The 21,775-nt window shown below is 59.1% G+C and overlaps 1 protein-coding gene across 1 annotated transcript; it reads left to right on the forward strand.

Moving 5' to 3' along the window:
• Positions 1 to 12,980: 12,980 nt before the first annotated feature.
• On the forward strand, positions 12,981 to 19,273 carry FKBP1A (FKBP prolyl isomerase 1A). Its single transcript, XM_034067280.1, has 5 exons — positions 12,981 to 13,105; positions 13,278 to 13,325; positions 17,576 to 17,688; positions 18,289 to 18,437; positions 19,062 to 19,273. Exons 1-4 carry the CDS (start codon positions 13,069 to 13,071, stop codon positions 18,415 to 18,417), a joined length of 327 nt encoding a protein of 108 aa, XP_033923171.1. The 5' UTR covers positions 12,981 to 13,068; the 3' UTR covers positions 18,418 to 18,437; positions 19,062 to 19,273.
• Positions 19,274 to 21,775: the final 2,502 nt, after the last annotated feature.

The following is a 21,775-nucleotide window of genomic DNA, read 5'->3' on the forward strand; positions in this document are numbered from 1 at the left end:
ATCTTTCTCTCCTTCAAACAGAATCCTCTGGGTGCTTTCATTAATGCCCTAATATAAGGGCCTGGTAGCAGTCACATGTACAAGTTGCCATCTATAGCCTTGTGCCAGGGTACTTTGCACCATCCCACAGTGTGCTCACCCTCGGAGCAGAACCGGAGAGCTGTGTGGATCCGTGGTCCTGCAGACATCAGTGGGAACTGATCCAGCACCATCCCATCCGGAGAGGCTGCACCGCTGCCATGGCCAGGGCTGGAGCATCCCAGCTGGAGCCCTGCACTGTGAGTCCAACCCCTCAGTGCTGTGAGGCTCCCAGGTCCCCTCCTGGGCACAGAGGACAAGTGGTAAGGCCAGAGGTGCAGGCTGGGGCAGAGCAGCAGGTTGGGGCAGCAGGCCAGGCAGGTTGAGCATGAGGAACTCGCTTGGCTGCCTGTATGAATGCACAGCATGAGATTCCAGAGCTCAGCAAAGGGCAGTTTTACACCAGTTCCTCCATTGAGAGCTGGATTCCCTTCGCTGTTCATTCCTAACTGGAGGCATAATGTGAGTAACAAGGAGTTTGTAAAGTATTGTGGAAATTGCCATTAAAAGCCCACAAAAGAGGAAAGCAGCGTTTGAGCCTGTCTAATGATGGCTGGGATGGGGTGCATGCAGTGCCTGCTCCTCTGCAGCTCAGGGAGATTCAGGCTCAGCAGTGGTTTGAAGGTGTTTTTCTGCAGCTCTTGGTGCTTTATGACCCCTTGGTAATCGGTGGGAACCTGTACAAAGAGAGCTCAGAAAGGGGATTTACCCCTGTGGGAAGTCACACACTGGAGTCATTCTTTGGAGGAGTTCATAGAACCCCAAACTGGGTTGGGTTGGAAGGGACCTTAAAGCTCATCCGGTTCCAACCCCTGCCATGGGCAGGGAGACCTTCCACTAGAGCAGCTGCTCCAAGCCCCATCCGACCTGGCCTTGCTCTTGTATCTTGTGCCATTTTGGGGACCTGGGACATCTTCCCGACTGCTGGATAGGATCTGCTCCTAAACCCAGACAGACTTCATCTATTTGTGTCCTCTTCTGCCTTGGTTAGCCAGTGTCATCAGAAGGCTGAGGTGACAACCAGCTGCCATCCATGGTCCTTGTGATCCCTGCAAGTGAATCGAGGGCTGGCAGTCAGCATCTCCTCCAGCTGCCGATCCCAAGGGTCCTGTTGTGCAGATTCTGCTCACCGATGGCAACTTCCACACCCAGGTTTCCTGCCAGCTCCTTGGCACCGGGTGATCAGTTCCGGGTTGCTCTGGGCCTCAAGCCGTCTCTGTGCCAGGAAAGTCGCTTTTCCCCCTAAGCCGGATGGTGGCAGTGCTGCAGAGAGGCTGCTTTGTGCCTTGCAGGCTCCTGCGGGGGAGCGATGAGCTCCCTGCTGCCTGTGCTCTGTGTGTCTGAGCCCTCTGTGACACCGATGCCACCTCCTCCTTCCTCTGAGCCGCTGCTTGGGCTTTGTGTTTGTCAGTAATGAGCCGTCCTTATGTCCTGGTGCACAGCATCAGTTCCGCTGGGCTCCGGGAGCATTCCCGAGTGGAGCACTGAAGTGGTGTCCGTAACAAGATAGGCACATCTTCCTCCACAACAGAGCCTGTGGAACAAACTGGAAGCAACATACATGTATTAAACTGTCTCCTGTGAGCTGGTGGAAGGTGTCACCATGAAATGAGCTTTAAAGCAAACATGACAGGCAAATTGACAGGGCTGGGATAAGCCACCAGAGCAGGGAGAAGGCTGTGGAGACACCTTGGTTCTGCGAAGAGCATCACCTTCCCCATCACTCGTGCAGCTCTTTGGTGTTTGACGTGTCCCTACAGGAAGGTAAATGCTCGTTTCTGACACTGCTGCAGTCCATGGTGGTTGTTGGGGAGTTTCTGACTTACAAGTAAAAGCTCTTCCCTTTGTCATTCCCTGTCTTTGGAGCAGCACTCCATCTCCCGTGTGGAAACTGGCTTCTGTTCAACGCCTGCATGAGAAGATAGAGCTGCTTTCACCAGGTGCTGTCCTGTCTGGGGCTGATGCATCCACTACATCCCAGGGGTTTCCTCCAGTTTTACCCATTTCCTTTTCCTCAGATGGTGTTTGCAGAACTTCCTTGGATTCTTTCCCTTTAGGGGCACTTTGGTGTTTCCTTTTCCCACATCCTGGCTGCTAAGGTTGAGTTCCTGGGTTTTCAGATGGCATTTTGTCCATTGCCTGTGAGCTTCACCTCCCCTCTGTGGTGCTGCCTTTGCCATGGGGTGTTTCCTGGTCCCTCTTCCAGGCACGGTCAGTGATGCTGGTGGAGGAACATCCACTTCCAGGTGTAGCTGTGCCTTCAGCTGCCTGCTGAGGTCAAACAACGTGGACAGCACAAAGCTTGGGAAGCTCAGCTACAGATAACGGGAGGAAGCAACCGGAGATGATGGGGAGCAAGGAATCTCAGGGCACTCGCAGCTACAGGAGGAAATGACTGTGACTTGTGGCCAATGGGGGAAGGACACAAGCACACGATGTCTAAACCCCAGGAGGTGTGTATTGCTGCTGGGGACCAGGTGAGCTGCAGGGCTGGAGCTCCATGGGGATCCCACCGAGTTCCACACAACAGGAAGAGAAATCCCATCTAGTTATTACCAGTTAACAGCTCTTCCAAACGAGTCCCACGTTTCCCAATTACACACTTGTATAGAGAGCAGGGTAACACTAATGCTGTAACAGGCTCAGAGCGTTGGCAGCCAAACAGCTCCTGTGTCAAGCACCTCTTGATTTACCTATTCATCATTTTCTGACTTATTTGCTCCATTCCTAAATGCTTATCTCACTGGGGTGTCTTGCCTGCACTGCTCCTGCCCATCCCAGTGCTGGCAGGTCCTGAAGGGATTCCAGATGTTCTTATTTACTCAGGTACACCTCATGATCCTCATGTCATTCACTCTCCATTGGCTTATGGGGCCTCCAGTAGCAGCAGCTCTTCTGCTGCATTCACCTTGAGGCCATGGCTCCTGTTCCACCCAGAGAAAGCAGCTGTGCTCAGGGGAACACGAGAGCTGTTGGAGCACAGAGTGGTTATAAACCTTCTGAGGACTTGCTAGTGGAAGGTATCCAACTGCTGCCGCTTGCTCCTGTGCCAGGAAGTCCCATTTGCTGGCTTGAGACTTGGGGTTTTGGTTGGGTTTGGTTTTTCAATGTGAGGAGGAGAATTGAGCACAGCAGTAGGCAGGGAGTGAGGGCTGCAGAGCTGCCCTGGGAGGCAACGGAGGGGCCTCTGTTGGCTTCCTGCACCTATGGAGAGTGAATGATGCCAAGGAGCCAGAGGATTAACTGCTCAGTACCATCTCCAAAGGTACCCAACTACCCACAGGGCAGAATGGCCTAGGAAAAAAGCCCTAAAAATCAGGTTTTTCTGTTTCCTTTTGTGTTTCTCCTTTCCTCTGGCATGGGGAGAGAGGTATTGTGCTTTCTGATAGAGATGTATGCTTAGATACACCGGTGGGAGATGGGGATTTGGCTGCCTCTGCACTGGCTGTGGTCCAGCATGAGTGATATTTGTTATCTGAGATGTCAGCAGAACAGCAGTGAGGAGAGATGCTGCTGACTCAGTCCTGCTGGGGCTTAGGAACCGAGTTCTGACTCAGCCTGTGAGATTCAGGGGGTTGAGATTAACCCCACTGGGTCAGGCTGAGCTGAAGCCAACCTAACAGCATCAGGATGAGCCCTTGTGTTCCCTTATGGGTGGTGGTACAGGGACACCAACATGGATTTAACCTTCCCAGTGGCTCTTGGTAATGTGGAGGAGGGCTTGGAGGGGGCTTTGCCTGGGGTCCCGTGCCCTGGCTCTGCCTCTGCTTTGCCTGGAGCTCACTGGGGTGATGTGCTGTGTGTGGGGAGCACCAGAGCCTTGGGAACTCAGCTGCCCCCACTGCTCTGGATGCAGGGGGATTTCGGGTTTGTGATGCTGAGATGCAGGGCTCTGGGGCTGGGAAGGGGGACTGAGAAAAGCACGTTACTGGTCACAAGCTGTGTGGGGTCTGCGTTGTCATGGGGCAGTGCTCAGGAGATCGCAGGCTGAAAGAGGTTGATAACTGCAGGTCTTGCTTAATAGAGAAAGGAAAGAGGAGAGGGGCAGCTCTGCTCTGGAGCCAGGCTGAGAGCTGGGCTGGGGCAGCCTGGACAAGAGAAGGCTCCTGAAGGGGAGACCTGAGAGCAGCTCCAGTGCCTAAAGGGGCTGCAGGGAACCTGGAGAGGGGCTTGGGACAAGGGCCTGTAGGGACAGGCCAAGGGGAATGGCTTGAACCTGCCCGAGGGGAGACTGAGCTGAGCTCTGAGGCAGAAGCTGTTCCCTGGGAGGGTGCTGAGGCGCTGGCACAGCTCCTGATAGCTGAGTACATGGTGCCCTGTGAGCCCTGCCAGGCTTCCTGTCCCCATGGCCATGCTCCTCCTTCCAGGCCACTCACTTCCCCTCCACCAGCTTCCCCTGGGGCCCTGCAGATGATGTATTTCACTTGTCAAACCTGTATCCAGCTTTGCTCTGTGCCTGTCGTGTGCTCTTTGACGTCTGAGGCCAATACTTCCTCTCCCTGGGCCAGGAAGTTTCCGCATCCCTGGCACATGTTGCTGCAGGACACTCATCCCTGCAGTCATGCTTCCAGCTGGTCACGAAGATGCTGAGGTGCACAGGTCCAGCCAAGGAGGAGCTCTCCAACAGAGCAGAGTGGTCTGCAGGGAGGTAAGACACCTATAGAAGCCCTTAGGATAAAGGTTATGACAGGCTGAGAGAGCTGGGGCTGTTCAGCCTGGACAAGAGAAGGCTCCTGAATGGGAGACCTGAGAGCAGCTCCAGTGCCTAAAGGGGCTGCAGGAAAGCTGGAGAAGGGCTTGGGACAAGGGATGTAGGGACAGGCCAAGGGGAATGGCTTGAACCTGCCCAAGAGAGGGGAGACTGAGCTGAGCTCTGAGGCAGAAGCTGTTCCCTGTGAGGGTGCTGAGGTGCTGGCACAGGGTGCCCAGAGAAGCTGTGGCTGCCCCATCCCTGGCAGTGCTCAAGGCCAGGTTGGACACAGGGGCTTGGAGCAGCTGCTCCAGTGGAAGGGGTCCCTGCCCGTGGCAGGGGTTGGAGCTGGAGGAGCTTTAAGGTCCCATCCAAACCATCCCAGTCTGATTCTAAGCCCAGTGTCCCGGGTGCTGGCTCCTCACATGCAGCAGCACCAGCACACGTGCTCTCACCCACGCCGAGCCTGCCTGGTGCAGCAGCCGCAGGCTGTGGGTGTTGTGAAGTGCTTCTGACTCAGGCTCCAGATGACATTGTTCGAGCAGAGCTCCGTGGTTTGTTGTTGCTGCCTCCCAGGCGGCATGGGCAGAGCCGTGCCCGGCTCCATCCTCCCTGCTGCGAGCAGCAGGGCACCGAGGGCTGCCATGGAACCTCCGAGCCCACGGAAAGGGCTTTGGTAATGTTAGAAGCAGGATTGCTGTGGAAACGAGCTGCTGGGGGCTGAGTCAAGTGCTCCTCGGTGGTGCTGAGCCCAGTGCTCCTGCCAGCCCTGCAGTTTGGAGCGCGAGGGACCTGTGCTGGAAAGGGCAGGGAGGAAACTGGAGGCAGAAGTGGGGAGGTTCGAGCAGGATGAGGTTACCCAGCATGGGGGAAGCAGGAGCTCTGCTCCCTGGGCCTGGTGGGCACAGCAGCGTCAGTGCTTTATCCATGGGCTGTGGAGGAGTTATTGCTAATGGTTCCATGAGGGAAATGCACTCAGTGCCTTCTGGAATGCTGCTTTTCTGGGCATTGCACCTGTCTTTCCAGAAGCTGTTCCCTCAGCACCACTACCATGAGGGTCTGTCACCCATCACGGGTGGCTCCTGGGGCTCTCCGAGAGCTCCAGGGCTCTTGGTGGCACAGCCAAACAGGCAGAGTGCCCAGAGGAGCTGTGGCTGCCCCATCCCTGGCACTGCTCAAGGCCAGGTTGGACACAGGGGCTTGGAGCAGCTGCTCCAGTGGCAGGGGTTGGAACTGGGTGAGTTTTAAGGTCCCTCCAACACAAACCAGTCTGGATTCCATGATCACAGGCTGCTAACAAACGAGATCCATATCTAACGCCAGCCGCAGTGCTCTCTGCTGAGCTGGTCCAACACTGTCCTTATTGTATCGAGCCTCCATCCAGTGCTTCTATTTCTGTCACATTAAAGTCCAAACTGCATCAGACTTCAAGCGGCTGTAACGGGGGCAGGCAGAGGAGAGGCTGCAAAGGCCAGAGCCCAGGGGATCCTATAGATAACAGGGAAGGGTTGGAGCACGCAGGAAGAGGGCTGATGGCAAAGCCTGGGTTTAATTTGGATGCGGTTACCTTCAGTAAATACCCAACCAAGCCTCAAGGAGCTGGCAAGTTCCCAGAGGCAACCTGCAGCCCTGCCTTCCTCCCAGCCCAAAGCTGCTGTCAGCAGTGATGCACCTCTGTTGTACAGGAACAGGAGGCTACTGCAGAATGCAGGATGAGACCTCGGAGAGAGCAGCTGATCCATCCAACCTCAGCTTGTGCTGAAGCAGGAACACCTTCCCTAGACCAGCTTGCTCCATAGGCTGGCAGCATGCTTATAGCCCCTTGAGCTCATACCCTGAAGAACAGCAAATGCATTGAGCAGGACCCCAGGAGCCAGGCTGCTGCCCAAGCGCAGGTCACGGGTAGGAAACACCATGGCCTGATGCACTAAGATCAGCAGCAGATGGGGAAGCACCCCACAGCACCCAACTGCCATCAGCACCCTGCTTGTGGGTGTCAGTCGGGTTAAACAGGCCTTGGAGAGCCCTGTGGATGGGATAAGCTGGGTGTCTGCTGCCAGCCCAAGGTGTGCATTGGTTCTGAGGTGGGTTTGTTCCTTGTGGCTGCAGGAGCAGGGGCTGCCCTCTGCAGGAAGGTTTGCTATGCTGTTGGGGGCATTCCCTACCAGATGACAGGCAATGCCCTGGGGTTTTTCCTCCAGATCTTCCTGCTGGATGTGGTGCAGGTGAGCAGCCACTTGACATGGGCTTATCAGCAAAGGGGCTCAGTGTAAGCTCAGCACAATGGTGCAAGGGCAGAGTTTGTGGGTGGCTAAAAGCCTTGGAAATGCCCATTAGATGTTCAAACTGCATCAAAATCACATTCTGCAAATCCTGGTGGGGGTGCAGGAGATGTTTCTGGGTCACTTCAATGTCTGGAGTGGTCTCCAGGGGATGCAGATGAAACCTTGGCTGGAGGGAGCAGCCTCGTGCTCACTGCTTGCAGCTTTTCACCAGCTTGTCCCTTTGGAGCTGTGGTTTCTGTTTCCCCTTCAGCTGGATCCATTCCATGCCTCTTCGATCCTCTTCCTTGGAAGAGCCTGGGATGCAGTTACTGACACAGCTATTGGCTTCCTGGTCAGCAAGAGCCCGAGGACAAAACACGGCAAGCTGGTCCCATGGTGGGTGCTGGGGCTGGAGCTTCAGGAAGGTCTTTGCTGGGTTTATGGAGTACTAACACCAGGAGGCACTGGGATGCTTCACTGGGAGTTCAACGTGATTGAGGCTTCTGGAGAATTCCAAACCTTAACATTGCAAGGGCACAAAGATGACACAACTTGCATTGGGGTCCACACGTCACTGCAATGAACCAGGAGGGATGTACTGCAAACCTGTATGCTTGCTGGCACTCAGGGACCTCATGTTCTCAAGGCTTTGGTGCTCTGAGAGCCCTGTGTGGTGGCACGCAGAGTTTGGCAGTGCCAGCAGCTCTAACCACAGGCAGACCTTCCCCATAGAGGGTTCCTGCTGCCCCCCCAGTTCTGATGCAGGGCAAGGGCTTGATGTGGTTAAGGAAGAGGAGAAGCAATGTTGGACAATTGGCCATTACTGTTTCACTGTGATGGACACTCACATGGGCAAAGCTGCCTCCTCACACACATCCTGATCTCACAGCAGCTGGGCTCCAGTTGGAAGCAAGGGAAGAGGCTGTGCTACATAGTTCAGCCTGTGCAAGCAGAAGTGTGACCACCATGTGTGAGGGTCCCATCCGAGCAGCTCCGTTCCTCCACAGGATCGCATGCTCCATGCCCTTTGGGGTGCTCTGCTACTGCATGATGTGCTCCAGCCTCCCGGATGCCACCCCCACCGCCCTGAAATTCCTGTGGTACCTGTTCATGTACAGCTCCTTCCAGACCTGCATGACTGTAAGGAACGTGGTGCCTGGGGCTGGCTGGCTCACACAGCAGCCTGTACTGCAGGGGATGGGGCCATGCTTGGATAGGGGGGTCCCAGAAGGGACCTGGAGTAGAGCAGTAGATGGGGGAAGCAGGAGGGTGCAGACCATGCCAGCAGGGATGGGGAGATGGAGCAGTGGGTGCATTTGGATGCTGGGGATGCAGCTGAGCTGCCTGTGCATGGCGATGTGATCTTCTCCATCATTCCTTTGTGGGAAGAGAGCAAATCACAGGAGATGAGGGCACCACTGAAGGCAGCATCATCTGCTGCGTGTAGGGATGAGGGGGTGACGAGCAGCACAGCAGGGAAGCAGCAGCCAGGGCTGTGTTTGCTCTCCCCAGTGCCACCACTTGCCGTACTCTTCCCTCACAATGTTCCTGGGAGGAACCCAGGGAGACCGTGACTCAGCCACTGCCTACAGTAAGTGTCTGTGCCCTGAGCTTCTGTCTGCCTGTTTGCTCAGTGCTGCAGCTTTTGAGGGATGGACAGGGATGGGATCCATGGTCCTCCAGCAGCATCCTTCAGTCTGTGCTCAGGTTGGGCAGCAGCGTGTGCAGGGACTACTTTAATTCTCTTTTCCTGAAGCATTCTGTGTCTCCCTGCTGCTGGGAGCAGCTACATCTGTATTCAGCTGGGTGGGTGTCACTGACCTGTGTCCCCCCAGGTCCATGCTGCCGGACGCAGTAGATGACTTCATGCTGAGGAACCCCGGCTGCCTCAACCTGGAGGCTCTTTTCTACTCCTTTTATGTCTTCTTCAACAAGCTTGCTGGGGGCCTTGCCGTGGGGATATCCACACTGAGCTTACAGTAAGCCCCACATGAGCATCACCTCCCCCCTTGTGTCAGCCCAGCACGGGCAGCTTCCACTGCTGTTCTCTGGAGTGTTGAGAGGAGGTGCTGGAATCAGTCACAGGGAATCCAAGTTTGTCTTTCCAACATCTGTTGGGAGCAAGAAATGCAGAAATCCCCCCAAAACTGAGCCCCCAAGACCAGGCTCTGGAGGAGAGCAGCACAAGTGCCTGCTTGCCCTCTGTGATGGGGCTGGGGGAAGGAAAACCATTCTCCTCCTTAGCTTTGCAGGTTACCACGCTGGAGACTGCACATCCAACCCCTCTGTGGTCCTCACCCTGCAGCTTCTCATGGCTCCAGTCCCCATAAGCCTGCTGCTCATTGCCATACTTGTTTTCTGCCTCCATCCCATCGGTGAGGACAGGAGGAAGGAGATGAGAATGGAGATGGAGGCAATGGGGTAAATTTGAGCTCCTGGAAGCTTTGGTCCTGGCCCAACATGAAATGTTTTATGAGGAGACTGTCCCCCCTCAGTGCAGCTCCCCATGTCTGGGCTATGATGCCCTCAAGGGGTGCACTTCCCCTGGGTTTTGGGGTACTCTGGAGGCTCAGACCAGCTTCCATGTGTGTTGCTGTTCACAGACACCAGGTACAAGCAGAATAAGCCCTGGCAGGCAGCAGCTGAGCTCACAGGGATGGCCACGGAGCTGCTGTGCTCTCAGGATGTGCTGCTCTCAGGGAAAGCCATCGCTTCCTGTTGTTTCCTGTTCCCTGTCCCAAAGGGCTGCTTTGCATCCTGCCCCCCTTCCTGCCCCACTGACAGACACAGGGAGCTCTGACACCTCAGCAGAGCTGCGTTCTCCAGGGCTTGGCCTTGCTGGTCCTTCGGCAGGTCCTGACAGAGCTGGGCAAGGCAGATCCATGCTCTCCTCCTGGGACAGCTGCAGTGCCAGCCAGGAAGGGCACTGGGGGCACAGGTGTCCCTTCAGCTGTGGGAAAGCACACGCAGAGCACTGGGATTGTTTTCAAAAGGAAGCTCTTTCTGACCAGATCTTAGGGAAAATACACCCAATGCAGCACAATCCTGGTGCTTAGGCTGCTCTTTCCTAGGGAAAGGGTGAGAGTTTCATTGACCACGGGTGAGGTTCAAGCCAGTGGTGGTTTAAAGCATGTGCTGAAGCACTGGTGCCTGGCAGGAGGGTGTTGGAAACCAGCTCTGTCCATCTGCTTGGGCTGTGTTACCCGAATCACCCCTGGGAGACTGGGAGCTTCCCAGCAGGAAAGGGCTGCACTGGTCATGCAGCTGGGCAGGATTGTGGCAGCTTCTGGTTCCTGCACCTTGGGAGGTTATGGCACAAGTGTCAAATGAGCATCTCTCATCTGAGACAGGCCAAGGGGAATGGCTTGAACCTGCCCAAGAGAGGGGAGACTGAGCTGAGCTCTGAGGCAGAAGCTGTTCCCTGGGAGGGTGCTGAGGCGCTGGCACAGGGTGCCCAGAGAAGCTGTGGCTGCCCCATCCCTGGCAGTGCTCAAGGCCAGGTTGGACACAGGGGCTTGGAGCAGCTGCTCCAGTGGAAGGGGTCCCTGCCCGTGGCTGAAGGAGCTTTAAGGTCCCTACAACCCAAACCAGTCTGCGTTTGAAGCTGGTTTCACATGGCAGCCTCTCTGCGGTGCTGCTCAGCACCCCCACATCTCTCCTGGCAACAGGGAGGAGGCAGCAGGGGGAAGAGGCGAAGCAGCCACCCCGGAGCTGTCAGCTGGGAGCCGGTTCCCCCGCGCCCACAGCAGGAGCCTGCTTATTTATAGGGCTGGGGCTGTGTGTGCCCGTGGGTGCCCATTGCCACCGGGCCAAGCCAAGCAGCCCCAGCTGTGCATGGAATGAACTGAAAGCCTTGGGTCCAGCAGCACAACCTGGATCCAGGCTGGAGATGCTCTAGGGCTGCATCCAGGTCCCCACGCTCCAGTTCAGAGCTGTTTCTCAGGCACACAAGGAGCCTCCTGACCGCTTTCCCCCTCTGGTTTTAACTCCTGCTGTTGTCTCAGTGTCTGTTGGGTGAAGGGTGCTGTGTGCCATCGCCTGGCTAAGCCCATGCTGAGGCATGGGGAGGCTCTGCCCACTGCCACCGTGGTGCTTTCAGCCTTGGATTTAGGAGCAAGCAAACGCCTTTGAGCATTGAGGAAATGCTCTGATTGTTGTGCAGAAAACATAGATTAGAGAATATGGGATTGTCTGGGCTGAGAAAGACCTTTAAGATCATGGAGTCCAGATGTTAACCCAGCACTGCCAAGGCCACCACTAACCCGTGTCCCCAAGTGCCACAGCTACGTCACCCCCAGGGCCGGTGCCTGCAGCCCTGCCCTGGGCAGCCTGTTCCAATGCCTGAGCACCCTGTGGGGCAGGAATTGTTCCTCAGCTCCATCTAAACCTGCCCTGGTGCAGCTTGAGGCCGGTTCCTCTTGTCCCATCCCTTGTTCCTTGGGAGCAGAGCCCAGCCCCTCCTGGCTCCATCCTCCTGCAGGCACTTGGAGGGAGCCATCAGGTCCCCCCTGAGCCTTCTCTTCTCCATCTGAACCCCCCAGGTCCCACAGCCCTTCCCCATCTCTCTTGTGCTCCAGGCCCTGCCCCAGCTCCAGTGCCCTCCTCTGCTCCATGCAAAGTCAGGGACCCCAGACCCCATCTCTGTGATGTGACAGCATCGAGCAAGGGAAGGCACCCTTGGCATTGCAGCATCTAAAAGAAGCCATTAAACCTGCTCCATCCCATCAGGTGCTGTTTTAAGTCTCCTCCCCTGGTGCCCCACTTTACTTACCAGGAAGAGCAGCTCTGTACGAGCCTCTTGCCTGTCCTTGGGATGTCCCCGTTCCCTTGCGGGCGCTGAGTTCAGCTCTGGAAGGCAGTAAATGGGACACTGAGGCACAAATCCTGTGCCTGGAGCTGGGCTTAGCTTGGGCAGGAAAGCAAAGAGAGTCCTTGCAGAGGGTGCTTGGAGCCACTGAGCCTGCCTGGGATGGCAGGGCCGGTGCTGCCCTTTCCTGTGTGCTGAGGAGCAGTGTTCATGTACAACATGGAAGGGTTTGGGTTGGGAAAGGCCTTGGAGCTCATGGAGGGCAACTGTGCTGAGGGCATCACTGAGCATGGCACAGGCACAGCTGCATGGGGCACAGCTGCATGGGGCACAGCTGCATGGGGCAGAGCTGCACGGCCTTTGTGTCGCTCCAGGGATGGTGGCTCCAGCACTGCCCTGGGCAGTGTTCCAGTGCCAGTTCCAGTGCCCATTCCAGTGCCTATTCCAGTGCTTGTTCCTGTGCCTGTTCCCATGCCTGTTCCGGTGCTCATTCCAGTGCCTGTTCCTGTTTCATTGCCCATTCCTGTGTCTCTTCCAGTGCTCATTCCCACGTTTCTTTCAGTGCCTGTTCCAGTGCCCATTCCAACACCTGAGCACCAGTTTGCTGCAGGTATGTTCCTCATATCCACCCTAAGCACTCCCTGGTGCAGCCTGTGGCTGCCACCTCACCTAACCCAATGCACTGAGACTCATGGCCGTAAATGCCACCCTGAACACAGCCGCGTGTCAAGAGGTGATTTCAGCTGCTCCATACAGCTTGGGAAGGACACACAACATGGAATGGGTTGGGATGGAAGGGACCTGAAAGCTCCTCCAGCTCCAACCCCTGCCAGGGCAGGGACCCCTTCCACTGGAGCAGCTGCTCCAACCCCTGTGTCCAACCTGGCCTTGAGCACTGCCAGGGATGGGGCAGCCTCAGCTCCTACGGTCTCCCTGTACCTCAGCCCCTCACCGGGGGCTGCAGCCGCTTTAACCGGTACCTCCGGTGCTCGAGGCCCAGCGGCTAACCGGACAGGGCCGCGTTGCCCTGGCAACCGCTCGGTGCCAAGATGGCGGCCGGGGCCGGGCAGGAAGGAGGCTGAGGGCCGGGGAGGGGGGGGGGGGGAGCAGGAAGATGGCGGCGGGGGGGGGGCGGGCTCTATGGCGGCGCGGGGCCGAGGCTGCGCACACGTGGCCCCTCCTCCGTGGGCTGCGGGCGCTGCGGGTGCGGGAGCGGCACCGGCACCGGGATGGGCGTGCATGTGGAGACCATCGCCCCCGGCGACGGTGAGCGGAGACCCCCCCATGCACCCCCCCATACACCCGGTGCCCCCCATCCTTCCCCCCCCTCCCTTCCCCTCCGGTCCCGGTGCGGCCCCGGTACCGGTCCCGGTGTGCTCCCGGTGTGCTCACGGTCCCGGTGTGCTCCCGGTGTGCTCACGGTGCTGTCTCCCCGCAGGGCGGACGTTCCCCAAGCGCGGCCAGACCTGCGTCGTGCACTACACGGGTGAGTGGGGCCCGCAGGGCGGGGCGGCCCCGGCCGCACGCACCGGAGAACGGGAGGGGAGCGTCCGGTTGAGCTCGGCCCTGCCCGGTGCCCGGGGGGGGTGCGGGGTCTGTGCCCCGGTAGCTGCGGGTGCACCGGGCCCGGCCCATGCGGGATGTGCGGTTGGGCCGCGGGGATGCACGGGGGGAACCGGGAGGGACCCGACCCCCCCCCCGGGGCTGTACCGGGGGAGCAGGAGGGGGATCGGGGTCCGGATGTGCCCTGGGCCGTGCGGAGCCCTCGGGGGTCCCCCCCGTGTCCAGCACTGGGTTTGGGGGGGGCACCGGGAAGCGGATGAGGGGGGGAACGGGGACCCCCGGAGGGCAGGGCTGGTACCCAGCGGGTCCCGATGCGCTCCGGGCTATGGGGCGGTGGAGCCGGGAGCCCCCACGCTGTGGCACCCCCGGAGCCTCGGGCTCTGCAGGGGGGTCCCCGTTGTTATAGGGGTGCAGCCTCCTCCCCGGTGCCACCCTCGAGGCCCCTTCTCCCTTGTGGGGTGGGAGCCGGGTGCCCGTGGGGCTGAGTTAGGGGCGTGCGGGATGCCCGTGCCTTGGGGAGCCCTGGTGTGGGTGTTCGGGTTGTGGGTACAGCCCTGCGAGCCCCACTCGGTGTCCTCCGGCGAGCATGAGGGGAAAGGAACCATCCTTGGGACCCCAAAAACGCGTTTTGGGGGTCACCCCATTGGAACAGACGGGGGCGGCTGCTGCGCTCCGATACAAACCACTCGGTGCATTTAAAGCTGTTTCTGGCCGGGACCCGTTCCCGTTCCCACCCTCCGCTCACCCCATAGGGGTCTGGGGGCTCCCATCCTGCGGGGCAGGACCCAGGGGTGCTGGGTGCGCTCCCAGCCCCTCACCCGCTCCCCGCCTGCCCCGGCCGCCCCCGTTTCCTCCGCCGGTGGCAGAACAAAGGGATCCTGGCAGGGACTCAAGCGGCTCCCGGTGGGGCAGCGCTGCCGGCCCCGGTGCTATGGGTAGAGCCGGTGCCGAGGGCAGAGCCCGGTGCTGTGAGCAGAGCCCGGTGCTGTGGGTAGATCCCGGTGCTGTGAGCAGAGCCCGGTGCTGTGGGCAGAGCCTGGTGCTGTGAGCAGAGCCTGGTGCTGTGAGCAGATCCCGGTGCTGTGAGCAGAGCCCGGTGCTGTGAGCAGAGCCCGGTGCTATGGGCAGAGCCCGGTGCTGTGAGCAGAGCTCGGTGCTGTGAGCAGAGCTCGGTGCTGTGGGCAGAGCCTGGTGCTATGGTTAGATCCCGGTGCTGTGGTTAGATCCCGGTGCTGTGGGCAGAGCTTGGTGCTGTGGTTAGATCCCGGTGCCATGGTCAGAGCCCGGTGCTGTGGGCAGAGCCTGGTGCTGTGAGCAGAGCCCGGTGCTATGGTTAGATCCCGGTGCCGTGGTTAGATCCCGGTGCTGTGAGCAGAGCCTGGTGCTGTGGGTAGAACCCGGTGCTATGGGCAGAGCCCGGTGCTGTGGGTAGAGCTCCGGTGCCATGGTCAGAGCCCGGTGCTGTGAGCAGAGCCCAGCGCCACCACTCGCTCCGCACCCGGCTCCCGTGCATGGGAACCGCTCCCGGTTTCCTTCCCTCCCGTTGTTTGCTGTTATTGTCTCCTTTTGTCCTTCCCCCCCTCCCAGTTTCCTCCTGAACCCCCTTCAGGCCCTGATGCTGGTGCTGAGCACTGCGGCTCCTGCAGCCCATGAGGGACCAGAGCGGGGCTGGGAGCTCAGGGGATGCTAGAGCTGCCCCTGGTTCTGCAGCCCCATTGCACTGACCCCACAGCAGCATCAGGTGCTGCTCTCTGAGGCTCCTTCCAGAGCCCGATGTCAGCTCCATCCCCGGCTGCCCTTTGCTCCCATGTGGAGATGCAGCTCCATGGGAGGGGTGCGCAGCTCCCCCTGGATGGGTTATGGATGTGCACTGATGCCCTTAAAACCCATGTTTTGGGGTTAAAAACTGGTGATGAGGGATGAAGAGCTGCTTTGATCAACCATCCAGCCCCACCGGGAGCAGCCATTTCATCCTGGAGGTGAGGGATGGACACACAGACAGCACTGATGCAGGAGGGCAGCGCTGGGGAGCAGAGCATCCTCTGGGCAGCTTGTTCACACTGGGATTGTGGAAGTGGGATCAAATCCATTCCTTGGGTCCCAAAGCTCGAGGCTGCTGTGATGGCTGTTGATGTGAAATCAGCTCCAATGGGCTCTTAAAGCTAAAGCAAGGATGTGGGCATGTGGTCCCCCCATGGGTTTGGGAGCAGATTGATGGGGACCGGGATGCAGGGTGAGGAGCAGCAGCCCTGGCCCCACTCTGGCTCTGGCAGCCGGGGCAGTGGATGCAGTGCCCCACAGTGCTGCTGGTGGAGGCTGGGGCCTTGCACCAGCACCTCCGGCTGCTGCCAAGTGTGCCATAGAGCTCCATGGCCTCGGAGCTGGGGCTGCTCCACAGAGCCCCTGCTGCAGGGCTCCATGGTGCACACCAGCTGGGGTCTCCAGGGGTCCAATGGGGGGAGCTGGGGCTGCTGGGTCCCTGTAACCCATTGCCATAGGCTTTGCCCCTCTCATTGGTGCCAGGCAGAGCCCTGCCAGGGTGTGTGATGTGCCAGGGGCTTTCTGCTGCTTTGCTTTGTACCAGTGCTAAGATGTTGTTATCTCCTTGCTGGGGCATGGCAGGGATGAGGAAATGGTTGTTCATACTGGTCCAGGGCTGGAGAGGTCTCCCAGGAGCCTCACAGGCAGAGGAAGCACCTGAGCTGAGGATGCTGCCTCATCGGAGCCTCTGGTTCCCTCACTGATACTGGGCAGCAGGGACAAGCTCCTCTGTGTGCCCTTTGCCATCCTGTGCTGGGCACAGCGAGTGATCCATATCCCTGTGCTGCTGCCTTCCCAGCCCAGTAACCCCCTTTGCTGCAGGCAGGGAGCTCCCCAAGGTGGGTTTGCCCCACAAGCAGCCCTGTTTGCACCCCTGGGGAGCTCTATGGGTGCTCAGGGTGGCAGCAGGATCAGGCCCTGGCTCTTTGCGGTGTCGCAGGGCTTGGGGCTGGGCTTGGGGTCAGCTGGGGCCAGGGCTGAGCCGGTGCCAGCAGTGGGGCCAGGGAGCGGTGCCAGGGTCAGGCACAGGAGGTTTATCCCGGATGGTTTTGCTTTCGGTGACACCAGAAGCTGACCTGTGGAGAAAGGAGCCCCCTATGGGGCTCATTGCCCCCCCAAAGGGGATGTGTTTGTCCCATTCCCTTCTCCCCACCGGTGTCTCCCATCACCGTGGCTCTGTGTCGTCATGGTGCGAGCCGGGGCTGAGATGCCCCATCCCATCCTCTGCTGTGCCCCATGTGCTGCTGGGTGAGGTTGGTTCAAGGCCATAGAAGGGTTTCCAGCTGGGAAAACAGGTTTGGGGGCTGCTTGGGGAACTGGGAAGCATATGGAGGAGAGTTTCCTTTGCTCCTGCTGCGCTGGGCACTGCTGTGTCAATGCAGAGCTATAGCTGCCCTATGGGAGCATCAGTCCCCATGGCCACGGGAGTTCCTGCTCCTATAGGGCAGCTCCGGCTCCAAGATTCCCCAAGAAGGTCAGTGAGGGAGCAGGGGAGGGGAGGACATTCCTGCTCTGCTCCTGCTGGGCAGTTATATTTAGCCCTGGGGATCTCAGCGTGTGCTGGGGGATGTCCTGGGCAGCTCCCTGGTCTCATTCCTGCCTTTGGGAGTGATTTGGCTGCGGATCAGCAGGACAGGGCTGGGCATGGGATGGGCTGGAACTGGTGCCAGCTGGGATGTGGCACCGGAGCCTGGCTCGTGCTGTGGCTGCCTGAAGATGGATCCTGGCTGAGGAGCACAGGATGTGTTTGCTGGTGGGATTGGAGCCTGATCCTGCTGCCTGCTCAATGGCTCCCAGTGATGCTGCAAGGGGAGAAGGTTTCTTCCCCCACTTCCATCTCCTCCCCTCATCTGTGCTTGATCCCAGCCGGGAGCAATCCTGCCCTGCCCCACATGATGCCCTATGGGTGCTGCTGGGGTTTCCCCTCCGAGCTGCCCCATGGAGGTGTTTCCCAAAGGAAAAGGAGCCTGAGCTGTGGAGCATCCTTGACTCAGGCCCATGTGAGCTCTGGGTGCTGGTGCCTGTGGAGGCTGCCAGCTCACAGCCTGTGTTCCTGTGTCCCCATATCCCTGTGTCCCCATGTCCCCATATCCCCCTGTCCCCATATCCCCATATCCTCCCTCTCGCTCCCAGGGATGCTGGAGGACGGGAAGAAGTTCGACTCCTCCCGTGACAGGAACAAACCATTCAAGTTCGTGATGGGGAAGCAGGAGGTGATCCGTGGCTGGGAGGAAGGTGTCGCTCAGGTACCTGCTGTGTCCCCATTGTGAGCCGGGACCGGTGCATGTGGCTCCACTCCGTCCCCGTTATCCCCTCCTGCATCCCCACCTGGCACATGGCTCCGGGCTGGGAACACCTACAGCCTGCGGTGACTCAGTGCTGACATTTCCCTATGGAATCCATTGCGGTGGGATGCGGAGCCTGGGATGTGGAGCCCACGCAGAGGGAGGGCTCTGGGCATGGATTCGGCTCCGTGGCTGCAGCCAGCACTGTGCTGATGGGGATGTGCACAGGGGGCTGGGGGCAATGGGGATGTGCACAGGGGGCTGGGGCTGATGGGGATGTGCACAGGGGGCTGGGGATGATGGGGATGTGCACAGGGGGCTGGGGCTGTAGGGGATGTGCACAGGGGGCTGGGGCTGATGGGGATGTGCACAGGAGCTGGGGATGATGGGGATGTCCTGGCTGTGCCATCGCTGTGTGAAGGACACAGAACCATGGATGGGTTGGGTTGAAGGGACCTCAAAGCTCCCCCAGCTCCAACCCCTGCCATGGACAGGGACCCTTCCACTTGCTCCAAGCCCCATCCCTCCCATGGTGCCATCCCTGTCTCTCCCCTGCCCCAGATGAGCGTTGGTCAGCGGGCGAAGATGACCATCTCCCCAGACTATGCCTATGGCTCCACTGGGCACCCAGGGATCATCCCACCCAATGCCACGCTCATTTTTGACGTGGAGCTCATGAAGTTGGAATGAGCCCAGCGCCCTGTCCTCGGGTAAGGGGGGAGCGATGCTGTGGGCTGGGCTGACTCACGGCCCCCATCTTTTGTATGGGGCGGTGGGATGGATGAGGGGCAGTGGGGGGGATGAGAAGCAGAGGGGCTGTGGGTCCTGCAGTGTGGGCAGGATGGGGCTGTGGGTCCTGCAGTGAGGGCAGGATGGGGCTGTGGGTCCTGCAGTGTGGGCAGGATGGGGCTGTGGGTCCTGCAATGGGGGCAGGATGGGGCTGTGGGTCCTGCAGTGGGGACAGGATGGGGCTGTGGGTCCTGCAATGGGGGCAGGATGGGGCTGTGGGTCCTGCAATGGGGGCAGGATGGGGCTGTGGGTCCTGCAGTGTGGGCAGGATGGGGCTGTGGGTCCTGCAATGGGGGCAGGATGGGATCTGTGGGTCCTGCAGTGAGGGCAGGATGGGGCTGTGGGTCCTGCAATGGGGCAGGATGGGGCTGTGGGTCCTGCAATGGGGGCAGGATGGGGCTGTGGGTCCTGCAATGGGGGCAGGATGGGTCTGTGGGTCCTGCAATGGGGCAGGATGTGACCCTGTTCCTTCTCGGCTCTCTCAGTTCCCTTGGCACTGGCTCCATACCGGAGCCTGCTCCTGAGCTCTGCTCCTCTCCCAGCAGGTTTGGCACATGGAGGAATCCGGAATCTCAGCTTCAAGACGAGTGCACATGACTTTGTACGGAGCTTTCCTGATGCCCACTACACATTGTATAACCTTACACCTTGATTGAACGCCTTTGGTCACTAAGCTTTGCGTCTGACTCTTCCTCCTTGTATTGTGGTTTTATGTCTTTTAAACTCTGCCATAAACCTCAACTCTCTTTTGGGTCAAGTTCCTCATCTTTCTGTTCAGGTGTAGCCCACGTTTCACCGGTAGCACGCAGAGGGGCTGCCCTTAGCTAGGAGTCATTAGAACAACAGGAAACCTGCTACATACCATTGTGGTGTGGATCTCATGGTGGTTTCAAACCAGAACCTGCTGCTGCTGCTGCTGCAAAAGCCATAGCAGAGGGAGGCTGTGGAGGCTGGATGGATGCGGAGAGCATAGTGCTGGGATCGTGTGTTAGGAACTGGGGCAGTGAGGGGCAGGAGAGGACACCATGGGGATGCCATCCTATGGGAGCCTTCCTCCTGCTCCTCATCCTGCTTCCCAATGGGGTTCCCATCATCGCTCTTCCACAGCCTGAATGGTCAGAGCTTCCATTGAGCGAAGGGAAGGTGCTGCCTGCAGGGAGGTGGGGGGGTCAGCTCGGACACCCCAACCCTGTGGGGAGGAAGCCCCAGCCCCAGTGTGCCCACTCAGAGCACACTGGGGCCATTCACCTGATGCTGGTCATCGTGCTCGCCTGCTCCCAGCCCATGCCAAGCTTCCCTGCTGCTCCCTGCCTGCCCCTGCCTGTGATGTGCTCGGAGATGGTCCCGGTCCCAGTCCTGGTCCTGGTCCTGGTCCTGGTCCTAGTCCTGGTCCTGGTCCCTCCTCACTGCATAAAGGTACCCACTTTATTCTTGCAATAAAAACGCTTTATGCTGGCTTTTAGCACCGTGTCCTGCAGGTTCTTCCCTCGCCTGTCGCTCAGCACCGGGGAGCTGGGATCATGGGATGCTCTGGGTGCTATGGATGCTGTACTGGGGTCCATGGGTGCTGGCGGTGCCATGCTGGGATCACAGGATGCTCTGGGTGCTGGGCTGGGCTCCTGGGTGCTGTGGATGCTGTACTGGGGTTAATGGGTGCTGGCGGTGCCATGCTGGGATCACAGGGTGCTGGACTGGGGTGCTGTGGGTGCCATCTCAGGGCTCCATGCCAGGCTTATGGTGTGCAGCACATGTACCAAGGCTCCATGGTGGGCTCATGGTGATGTGTGTGCCATGCTGGGCTCACCCAGTGCCATAGCAGCAGGAAGGGCTCTGCCTCTGGCTGTGCTGGTTTGCTTTGGAGCACCAAGCAGTGCCCAGGACTCAGTGGGGAGGTGATGGAGGCCTCTTGGAATCTGAATCATCCATTGCTTCACCATAACCTGTCCACGCAGCCTCTCACCCTCGCGGCTGTGACTCAGCCTGTGCCAGAGCATGGAGTGTGGATGATGATGCTCCAGGTCCCTGCAGCTCCGGAGCAGGACATGGATCCATCCCTGGGCATCTGCTTTGGTCCTTGCTGGAGGTTGGATGTGGCAGTGGGTGACAGAACCCCCAGGAGCCAGGATCTGCAGGCCAGAGAAGCCTCTCAGGGGTTGTTTTGGTGCCTTTCCCCATGGCCCCCCCATCGATGGGGCTCCTGTGCCCCATGTCTGCTCCGCAGTGCTGGTTCTGTGTCTCACAATGGGGTGTTGATGGGTGCCAGCTCCCAGCCCCTCCCCAAACGCCCTTTGCTCCATGGGCCACGATCGATAACAGCACATCCGGAGCGGGTTTGTCGGGAGCAAAGTTTGTTCCATGGTGGAAAACCTGGATGGGATTCGGGAGCAGCATCACAAGGATGGGGCCATGCGGCCCTGAGCTGGGGGCACCAGTGCCATGCCCTGCCCTTGGCTGCAGCAGGGGCCGGGTTGGGTTTCTCTTCTGGCAAAGCCTTCCCTGTAACCATGAACTGGTGCCAGGCAGGGCCATGGCTCCGGCTGGGAAGCAGCCAGGCCTGGGGTGAGCCCAGTGCCCTTGGGCTCCTTCCAGCTCTGTTCCAATGGGGATGAGGGGTTTGGGACAGGAACCCCCCCCCCTGCTCGGGGCTGTTCCTGGCACTGGGGCTGCTCCTGTCCTGGGCTAAATATACCAGCAGTGAATGGAGCACTTCCTCAGGGCTGGCATGCAGCAGCGGAGCTGGGATGTGCCCATGGGGGGGGCTGGCCCCTTGCTGGCATGTCCTGGATGTCCGTGGGACCCAGCTCCTGAGGACAGGGTGGTTGGTGGCATCCGTGGTGCTGGCAGGGGGATGCTGAGGGCTGGATCCTATGGGTGATGTCCCATGGAGCAGGATGTGCAGGGCTGGATCCCATGGGTGATGTCCCATGGCAGTGGGATGCTGAGGGCTGGATCCCAGGGTGATGCAGTGATGTCCCATGGATCCCATGGGTGATGTCCCATGGCAGTGGATGTGCAGAGCTGGATCCCATGGGTGATGTCCCATGGACCCCAGGGTGATGCAGTGATGTCCCATGGCAGTGGATGTGCAGGGCTGGATCCCAGGGTGATGCAGTGATGTCCCATGGACCCCAGGGTGATGCAGTGATGTCCCATGGCAGTGGGATGTGTAGGGCTGGATCCCAGGTGATGCAGTGATGATGTCCCATGGATCCCATGGGTGATGTCCCATAGCAGTGTGATGCCCGTGTGCATCCCGTGA

Source organism: Melopsittacus undulatus, chromosome 10 (genome assembly GCF_012275295.1).
Source record: "Melopsittacus undulatus isolate bMelUnd1 chromosome 10, bMelUnd1.mat.Z, whole genome shotgun sequence".
NCBI lineage: Eukaryota > Metazoa > Chordata > Aves > Psittaciformes > Psittaculidae > Melopsittacus > Melopsittacus undulatus.

Excerpts from the sequence above, each read along its gene's own strand:
- FKBP1A (XM_034067280.1), top strand. The coding sequence starts at position 13,069 with ATGGGCGTGCATGTGGAGACCATCGCCCCCGGCGACG. Across the intron at positions 13,106-13,277 it reads GACCATCGCCCCCGGCGACG|GGCGGACGTTCCCCAAGCGC; the intron begins GTGAGCGGAGAC and ends GTCTCCCCGCAG. Across the intron at positions 13,326-17,575 it reads CTGCGTCGTGCACTACACGG|GGATGCTGGAGGACGGGAAG; the intron begins GTGAGTGGGGCC and ends TCTCGCTCCCAG.